Source organism: Myotis davidii, unplaced genomic scaffold, assembly GCF_000327345.1.
Source record: "Myotis davidii unplaced genomic scaffold, ASM32734v1 scaffold244, whole genome shotgun sequence".
Taxonomy (NCBI): Eukaryota; Metazoa; Chordata; class Mammalia; order Chiroptera; family Vespertilionidae; genus Myotis; species Myotis davidii.
In genome coordinates, this window is record NW_006294993.1 from 580,246 (window position 1) to 589,787 (window position 9,542).

A 9,542-nucleotide genomic window follows, 5' to 3' on the forward strand; every position below is an offset into this window, starting at 1 on the left:
GAGTGGGGGCGGGGGGGCCGGAACCCAGGCTTAGAGGGGAGACCCGTTCCCTGGGTTCCCAGACTTGTCTGCTGCGGGAGGACCGCCCCAGGATCCCGACCAAAGGAACCGCTGGCCTCTCCCCGGCTCCGCCCGGCCGGCTCGGAGGAACGGTCCATGGGCTTTGCTCTCTCCGCTGGGACCCACCGGGAGCCGCCGCGGAGTGCGGGAGCCAGGCCGCAGTCGGTGCCTTCAGGCTGGCGGTCCCCAGTCAACCGCCCGGCACAGGGCTCCCTGAGCGGGGCTTCTGGTGGGACCTGCGGCCTGCGGGTGCTTTTGAGGGGGGCTCCTGCTGCATCCCTGGCTGAGCGCCGCTCAGGGAACCCCTCATTGGAGCTGCCCAGAGTCGGGGCCATGGGCACTGGCAGGTGGGCAGTACTGGTCTCCCTGGTGAAGGTGCTGCCCGCTTCCTCTCCCACGCTGGGGTCCCATCCAGGTCTGGACAAATGGGGTCTCCACAGCTCCCGGCGCCCCTCAGAGGTATTCTCAGCCTCTGGAACCCCACCTTCAGGGGCCAGCTGGGCTCAGGGCCTCTGGGACCCCTCAGCCAGCCAGGGTGTCCCACCCAGAGTGGTAGGTCTGACTCCCCAAGACACCCCTTGCCCCCCTTGGGGAGGCTGAAGAGGCAGGGACACCCCAAGCCATGCTTGTCTGCTCCTCCTGGGAGGTCAGTGGTGGAGCCCCCTTCCAAGATAGAATGTCTGCCTGAGTGCCCTCCCAGTCTGTTCTGTGCCAGAGCCTGCCCACTGCACCCCTCCCGGCTGGAGGAGTCCCCCTGGCTGGCTGCCCATCAGCCCTTCTCAGGCCCAGGCCTGGGGGGCACCAGAGGTGGAGCCCCAGGAGGGTGTGTTGGGGCCTGGCCTGCCCCCCTTGTCCGCCGTGGGCCCTGATTCACTATGGGAGCTGCTGTTATTCCGGGTTCCGAGGGGCTGAGTGGTTTGGAAAGGGGGTGCCGTCTGAAGATTGAGGGAGAAAGAGGGGCGCACAGCAGCCCCGCCCCTGGCCGCTTTGGCTCTGCCCCTTTTGTTCTGTGTCTTGTTCCTAAGCTAATTTTTTACAATTAAATGTTGAATTCGAGATCATTGTAAATCACACCCAGTTGTAAGATGTAACAGAGACACCATGAACCCACTGCCCATTTCCTGCAGAAGCTGTATCAGACCAAGCAGGGTGGTCCCACAGGGACCCGGCCTGCCCCGCGGCCCTGGTGGCCTCTCTCAGTGGAGCCCTGCAGGCCGTGTGCAGCCTGGCTGGTCCTTCCTCTGTGAGTGCCACTCCAAGGCATCTGTGTTCTCTCTCGCCCGACTCTGCGGTCACCAGGCTGTGCTGCCCTTGGCAGAGCGACCCTGGGCCCTGAGGTGGGGAGCCTGGTGGTCTCGAGGTCACAGCCCTGGGGAGGGGAGTGCACCTGAGCGCGGACACCCCCATCGTGTGTCGTCCACACACATGAACCCATCGGGTGGTGGCTCCTCAGCCTGCAGGCTGGAGGCCCCTGCTCCCCACGTCACTGGGAGCTCAGTGTTCTTACAGATGGGAAATCAAGGCACAGGGAGGTCAGCACCTTGCCCATGGCTAGTGAGTCTGAGCAGGATTGGAACCCATCATCTGACCACATCCAGAGTTGTGGAGGCCTCCGCTCTCTCATGCCCACCACCCCACCCCACCCAGCACGGCCGCTCCTTAGGGCGATGGTGGAGCCAGAGGGCCTGCCTGGTGGAGGGCCCGTGGCGGGCTGCGGTGGCCAGCGGTACTCCTGGCAGAGCCTGGACCAACGAGGAGGAGCCTCTTGCCCTCGTCACTGGGGGAGACTGAGAAGGGCCAGCGTTCTTCACAAGCTGGGAGGGGTGCCCACTTCCCAGCACAGGTTCCTGTTAGAAAAATGTCTCTGCTCTGACCTTGAGGAGGATGGACAGGATCTGTTTTCCTTGCCGGTAGGAGGAAGACCTCAGCCCATCATGAGGGTCTCTGGGCTTTTTGTGGGGCTAACAGGAGGCCTGGGACCAAGCGTGGGAGCTAGTCTGGAGGACCAAGGAGGGCCCTCCCTGCCTGCCCTGCGCCCGGAGGAATGTGCTGTCCCAGAGGCCCTGCAGCTCTGGGGGCGGCGAGTCTTTAGGAGGATGTGTCCGGGTTCTGAGTGCTTGACCTGAGCATGGTCAGCACGAGTGGGGACCTGGCCTGAGGAGGCCCTGTGGCTGCAGGTCAGAGGCCTGGCTTCTGAGGAGGGGGAGCCATGTATCTGGACTGAGGGAAATGCACCCACAAATCCCAGGCTTGCACTCAGGGGAGCAGGTGGTGGCGGGACTGCAGGCTCTTCCAGGCTCCTCCCTCCCAAGTATGTGTGTGTAAATATTTCTTCTTGCCCTGACTGGTTTGGCTCAGTGGATAGAGCGTCAGCCTATGGACTGAAGGGTCCCAGGTTCAATTCCATTCAAGGGCATGTACCTTGGTTGTGGGCACATCCCCAGTAGGGAGTGTGCAGGAGGCGGCTGATCGATGTTTCTCTCTCGTCAATGTTTCTAACTCTCTATCCCTCTCCCTTCCTCTCTGTAAAAAATCAATAAAATATATATTTTTAAAAATATCTTCTTCTCACACCCCCAACAGGATGAGTCTCAGGTGCCCGGAGCTGCCCCCTGGGCCCTTGCCCCTTCAGAGCACTGTGTGGCTGCCACACCAGTTTGTAACCGTAGAACTGCCCCCCGGGTGCGTGGCGGGGCCTCCAGGCGCAACGCAGAGCAAAGGGTCAGCTGCCTCTCGGGGGCCAGTTGGACAATCGTCACACCTGTTTATTGGGACCATTCACCGCAGAAAGCAAACTTTTGGCCAGTTTTGCTCAAAAGAAGGAGTTCTGCCCTAGCTGTTTTGGCTCAGTGGAGAGAGCCGTTGGCCTGTGGACTGAAGGGCCCCAGGTTTGATTCCAGTCAAGGGCATGTACCTGGGTTGTGGGCTCAGTCCCCAGTGTGGGGCGGGCAGGAGGCAGCTGATTCATGATTCTCTCTCATCAGTGATGTTTCTATCTCTCCTCCCTGCCTCTCTGAAATCAATAAAAATATATTTTAAAAAAGAGAGAGCAAACTTTTGGGTGTACATAGAGTTCAGGGAGAGGAAGGAGGGTTTGCAGCCATCAGAAGAGAGATGTGGCCTCAATAATGACCCTGGGTGGAGGGAGACACACGTGGAGAGAGAGCGGGCCACCTGGCTGGAATCCCACCCACCACAGACCCTGCCCACAGCCCCAGACCCCAGAATCTGACGGCTGGGGCTTGCTTTCCGCACCCAACTCAGAAGCACAGGCCGAGTTGCTTCATCGTGCAGGAGGGCCTGGCCATGCACCAGACTCATCCCCACCCGCTCCGTGCCACTGGGCTCATATCCTTCCCGGGGCAGCATCGCTCCATCCTGCCTGGGCCTGGGGGAGGGACAGAAGGGAGGAGAGGCAGGGCTGCCCCACCTGAGGTCACGCCCAGGACCACACCCCGGCCCCGCCCCCCAGGCTGGTCTGAACACCAGCCTGGAGGCAGGCAGGGGTCTGTGCAAGCCTGCTCCTGCTTGTGGGGTGTGGGGGCCGCTGCGGTGACCTGCTACACCACACCTCGCACCAGCCAGGACGAACGCAGCAAGGCTCCGAGGCTCCCGGCTCCGACACTCGCCTTCCCACCAGCTCTTCCAGTTTCTCCCTTTCCGGGAGTCCCCTTCCCTGCAGGGCCTGGGCGGCGTGGGGACCAGGCTCAGAACACCCTGGAACATGGAGCCCTTCCTCAGGAAGCGGCTGGCCTTCCTGTCCTTCTTCTGGAACAAGATCTGGCCAGCAGGTGCCCAGGACCACAGCATGCCCTGCTTCCCCGCCCCGGGGGCCGCCCCGGAGCCGGAGCCCCCTGCCTCTGTGCTCGGCAGCCCCCCGGCGCCCGCGCAGTTCTTCAGGGCGCTGTGTGACTTCACGGCACGGTATGCGGATGAGCTGAGTGTCAGCCGTGGGGACAGGCTCTACGCCCTCAAGGAGGAGGGCGACTACATCTTTGCCCGTCGGCTCTCGGGCCAGCCCAGTGTGGGGCTTGTGCCCCTCGCCTACGTGGCCAAGGCCACTGCTGAGATGCTCGCAGACCAACCGTGAGTACTGCCTGCTCTGGGAGTCAGGAAGCAGTGGCTGAGGCTGGGAGGCCATCTGGGAGTCTTGGGTCGTTGTGAGGTCACTCATGCGCTCTGCAGCGGGCTCCTCCAGGCCCTGCTGCACAGCAGTGAGCACAGAGCCTGGGGCACAGACAGCAGTGACGGCCTGGCAGGTGGGGCTCGGCGGCGTGTGTGCCTGCTCCTGGCCGGCCACATTGGGACTCTGTCCGGCTGGCTAGCTTCCCTCTTGCTCTCATACAGGGACTCAGTCCTGGAGGCAGCATCTAGGAGGCTCTCATTCTGCAGGCTGGCTAAGTAGTCACTGCTTGGGGGCAGGGGCGAGGGTCTGGGGTGAGACATCATAGCCTCTGCTTCCTAGAGCTCCCAGTGAGGACCTGTCCTCCTGTGCTCTGAGGGTGTGGTCAGGTGGTGCCGGGGGGTGGGGGTGGTATGTCAGAGGTGCATTCCCCTGCCCCTCACTCCTGCACATTCACCAGCCCTTCCACCTGCGCTGGGCCAGCGATGGGGCAGTCATGACCTGGCCTTTGGGATTGCTCCAAGAAAGGCCTGTTTGGGCAGTGGACCCAGGTAAGGGAGCCCAACCATTCCCCCCAGAGCCTGAGTCCCAAAGCAGGGGCAGTCCCCAGGCAGGAATATCTGCTTGTTGGCATGACAGCCTGTCACCATGGAAGGAAGAAGAAGGGGGGGGGGGGCTCTCCAGGCAGGTTCCTCGGGGAGGTCACCTCTCAGCTCAAGCTCCAGGTCGAAGGACAGGTGGTCTCCTGGGGCAGCTGTGTGCCAGCTCTGAACAGGGTCTTGCCATCTGGCAGTGGGCACGGTCCATAGGCCTCAAGCATTCCACCCAAACCCAGGATGTGAGCCTGCCCATCTTTCTGCTGAATGCAGTGGTGGCCATGGCAACCTCAGGTGTCCGAACGGATGGGGCATTGGCTCGCGGACGCTCGGGCAGTCTCTCCTCTCAGCCAGCATGCATGGAGGTGGCATGCTGGGTGAGAACAGGCTGCCTGCTTTGCTAAGCAGACCTCACCTCGATGTGGGTCCCGCACCCATTGGGCCAGGCCTGAGCCCTGGACATGTCCTTGCCAGCCAGCCTCGGGTCTCAGCCTCAGTCAGGCCCCCGCCAGCTCCTGGGAGAAGCCTGAGTCACAGGAAGGTGCCTCCTGGTCCCCACACCACGCCTGGGACCAAGCAGGCACTCTGATAGGGAGTTACCCACAGTCACTCCAGGTGTGGAGGACAAAGCCAGAGCTGCTCCCGGAAAAGGCTGGCAGGGCTGTGGGGAGGGGAGGGGTTGCCAAGAGGAAGAGCTAATGACTATTTGCCTGGGCTGGAGATGAAAGGGCTGACCATACTCCCAGGGTCATTAGCCCCAGACACCTGTCCCTGGGCCAGACCGGCTGGGTGGGCTGGGCCCCTCAACCCCCACAGTGAAGCCTCATTGCTTCCAAGCTGCTGAGGGCTCCCCTACAATCTTATTTCGCCCATGGCCCCACGCCCCAGGGAGGGACCCGGAGGACATCCCTGCAGCCCAGGTCTCAGCTCCCTCCCCAGGCCTGGGGCTGCAGGGAGGCCAGGCTGGGAGCCTCTGGTTCTCCTTGTCCCCCAGGGCCCTGCTGTCCTGGGGAGGCCTGCTGAGAGCCTTCACACCTGAGATGTTCTCCCCGTCAGCAGGCCAGCAGGCCCAGAGGCAGGGCCTGTGTGGACGGAGCCTGGCCGCCTCAGAGCTCCCCAGTCAATGTGTCCCTGAGCTCGCGGCCTCACCAGGTATTGTCTCTGGGGACCCATGTAAGGTCCACGGGTCCCCCACCCTTCCCCACCCGCCCTGTCTGCTGATTCTATCTCCCAGTGTTTCCCAGACCTCTGCCTCTCCACCCACTCGCATCCACTTCTTCCGCCTCCAGTTTTCCCTCCAGCCCAGGCCAACCGCACGGCCCTGGCCACATTGGTTCCCAGCCCCTCTCTATAGCTCCCCAGGTGGGTGCAGGTTTGTCTCTGCCCACTCCTGCCAGGCCCTGCCCTTGCCCCTGCCTCCAGCAGTACCCACCTGCACATCTATGTTCACCTGGTCCCCTCTCTGGGGGGCACCCCCACCTTGTGCTGACTCGCTCTGAGTCATACTTTGGGCCCCCAGGTGGTCTGAGAGCCAGTACCTCTGCTGTCCCTCAGGGTGGATGAGGGGCTGTGCTCACTGGGCTGTCCCTGGACATAAGTGGTCCCCTTGCGGGCAGGCCTCCTGCCGCTGGGTTTCCAGGGACCCTGGGTATGGGGAGGTTCCCAGGAGGGAAGTTAACTCAGGTGTGTGGTTCCCCAACCTGGGCCTTGGCGAATAGACACAGGTGATGGGGTGGGCCAGCAGCCTCACCTGGCCTGATTCTTGGTAGAGTGCTGGCCCAGATGGAGAGTCAGATGAGGAAGCCCCAGGCAGGCCCACCCCACCCCACTCTCAGGTGTGGAGGTTTCTGGTATCTGGGCCAGGGGCTCAGGCTGGTCTGTGCTGGGCAGGGCTGCTCAGAGGTGGACGCTCAATGCTTTGAGCCTCCCAGGTCTCCCAGCCTCCCCTGACCACCTGCCCAGCCAGGCTCAGGCCACCTCCTTGAGGGCCTTCCCAGCTGCTCCAGCATTGAGGCTGCTTCTCCCACCCACCTATGACCTCCTGAGGCATGTGGGCCATGCCCAGCCAGGTGGTACCTCTGGTTCTCCAGGCCACACCTGCAGCCCCGCCCACACACCTGAGCTTCATCAGGGCGCCCTGGTTCCCAGTGGACCCCTTCCCTCTCAGGGCTCAGTTGTCTTGAGTTTGACAGGTTTGGTCTATGGCCAGGCTGTTAGCCTGTGGCCAGGGCTGTGGTCACTTTATGAGCAGGACTAACGGGAATCCGTGGCTAAGGTGAGTGGACAGTCTACATGGCATGGGTCACTGCGGGTGGCTGTCAGCTCCATGCCAGCCCAAGCGGTTCGCCTGTCCAGTCCCTGATGACTCGGGAGGCTGAGCACTGGGGGCCGGGGCTGGGGGCACAGAGTGGGCACCTGGGGCCTCTGGCCAGTGTGGGGCTGGGCACCTGGGGCTGGGCCTGCCTAGTGACCGATGCACCCACCCTTTGCAGCTGGTACTTCAGTGGCATCAGCCGCACGCAGGCCCAGCAGCTGCTCCTGTCCCCAGCCAACGTGCCCGGCGCCTTCCTCATCCGGCCCAGTGAGAGCAGCCAGGGCGACTACTCGCTGTCAGGTACAAGGGCCCCTTGTGCCTCTGTCCCCCTGAGGCACCCTGGGCAGCCGTGCCAAGGCAGAACACTCTTTTTCATTGTTGAAAGTATTACATCTGTCTCCTTTTTCCACGACTGACCTCCCCCTGCCACTCCCGCCCCCAGGACAAGCCCCCACTGCCCAGTGTCCGTGTCCATTGGTCATGCTCATATGCATGCATACGTCCTTTGGTTGCTCTCTTATGAGAACACTCTTGACCTCAGAGCCCTCACTTGTGCCCAACCCCACCTAGGGCCTGACAGCGCCTACTGCGGGTCACTTCATGTTTGTCCACGGCCTCCTCAGGAGTGCACCCGCCTTCATTCCCCTGGCACCGCTCTGCACCGTCTGTTCCTCTGCCTGTAGCTACCCCACTCCCCGCTCCTCCACGAGGCTCCGGCCGCCTTGGCTCCCCAGAGGTGGTGGCAGTCTCCTGGTGGTAGTGGTGGAGGGTCTGGACACAGCCTCCATCTCTGCACCTTCCCAGTCCGGGCTCAGGCCAAAGTCCGCCACTACCGCATCTCCACGGCGGCTGACGGCAGCTTCTACCTGCAGAAGGGCCATCTCTTCCCCAGCCTGGGGGAGCTGCTCACCTATTACAAAGCCAACTGGAAGCTGATCCAGCACCCGCTACTGCAGCCCTGCGTGTCCCAGGTGGGCCTGACCCTGCCCTGCTCCTGCCCGGCCTTGCTGGGCCTCACATATTGCCAGAAGGCCAGCAGGGGATCTGAGGAGGCCCAGGAGCCCACACTTGGCGAACCTCCACACTCTGGTTGGGGCTCTGCTCAGGAGTGGGGTCTGCTCCCCTCCGAGAGCCCTGGCCGGGAGAATGCCAGGCTCTGCAGGCAGCAGTGAGGAGGGCAGGGGGCTGGGGGCGCATGGGGAGGCTCCCGCAGCAGCTCCAGGCCCAGGGCAGAAGCTGTGGGAGGAGATGCTGATCCTGAGGACCTGCCCCAGGAGCCGCCCCTGAGCTGGAGCTGCAGTTCTCCGCCACGGTCCCAGCGCGGCTGTTTGCCGAGGGGCCGGGCAGCGACCTGGTTCCTCTGGCCCCTGAATGATAGCCTGAGGGGCAGTGATGAGTGTTTGTGGACAGTGGTCCTTCTTCAGCAAATGGGGCCCAGCCTCAGGAAGGTTAGCACCTGGCACCCCTTGCTCCACCCAGAGCCAGCATTGAGCACGTGCTGGGGGGAGGCCTGGTCCCTGGAGAAGCTGCCACTCTGACAGGGCCACACACAGAGGCCCTGAATGCCCCTCACCCCGACAGAAGCCCCCGAAGCAGGATGAGTGGGAGCGGCCGCGCTCCGAGTTCACCCTTCGGAGGAAGCTGGGCAAAGGCTACTTCGGGGAGGTGTGGGAAGGCCTGTGGCTCGGCTCCGTGCCCGTGGCCATCAAGGTCATCAAATCAGGTGGGTGAGGCCCTGCCACCCCTGACCCCTGGAGCCCCGGGGAAGCCACGGGTGATGTGGACGGGTCCTGGAGTTGCACCCTCTCCAGCAGCCAACATGAAACTTGCTGACCTTGTCAAAGAGATCCAGACCCTGAAAAGCCTGCGGCACGCGCGGCTCATTCAGCTGCACGCCGTGTGCTCCACGGGCGAGCCCGTGTACATCGTCACCGAGCTCATGCGCAAGGGCAACCTGCAGGCCTTCCTGGGCAGTGAGTGCACCCCTACTGGCCGCCTGTCTGTGGGCAGCACGACCTTCGGGCCAGGACAGCGACCCCTGCTGCCTTCTGGCGCAGGCCTTTGAAAGGCTCCAGGCCTTAGTGGCTGGATTTTCCAAGACCCAGAGGGCTGTGGGGGGCTGGGGCCAACAGTGAGCTCAGGGCCCTGGTCCTGAGTCAGCCTGGGCCTAGTGGAGAGAAAGTCAGGGCATTGGGTTCCGGGCTGGGCAGAGTGCAGGTGGGGAGTGGTCCATCTTTGTCACCAGCCCCTGAACAAGGTCAGTATGGACCCCGTCCAGCGCCCCTCCCCACTTTGGTCCTTCACTGTCTCTGTTGGGGACCCAGGCTGGTGGCCAAGGAACAGCTTGCCCCGCATGGTCACTGCAGCCGCACAGGCCCGCCCCTCTCAGATGAGGAAACTGAGGCACAGAGGGCAGTGGCCTGAGTGTCGGCTGCCCCTGCAGGCCCCG

At 63.1% G+C, this 9,542-nt stretch overlaps 1 protein-coding gene across 1 annotated transcript in view; it reads left to right on the plus strand.

Annotated features, from left to right (window-relative positions):
• Positions 1–3,784: 3,784 nt before the first annotated feature.
• SRMS (src-related kinase lacking C-terminal regulatory tyrosine and N-terminal myristylation sites) overlaps positions 3,785–9,542 on the plus strand; it is a 7,211-nt gene continuing 1,453 nt past the window's right edge. The window contains exons 1-5 of the mRNA XM_006769561.2: positions 3,785–4,146; positions 7,272–7,393; positions 7,898–8,064; positions 8,675–8,816; positions 8,908–9,095. Of these exons, the coding sequence (XP_006769624.1) occupies positions 3,785–4,146; positions 7,272–7,393; positions 7,898–8,064; positions 8,675–8,816; positions 8,908–9,095 (981 nt within the window). The remainder of the gene's footprint in view (positions 4,147–7,271; positions 7,394–7,897; positions 8,065–8,674; positions 8,817–8,907; positions 9,096–9,542) is intronic.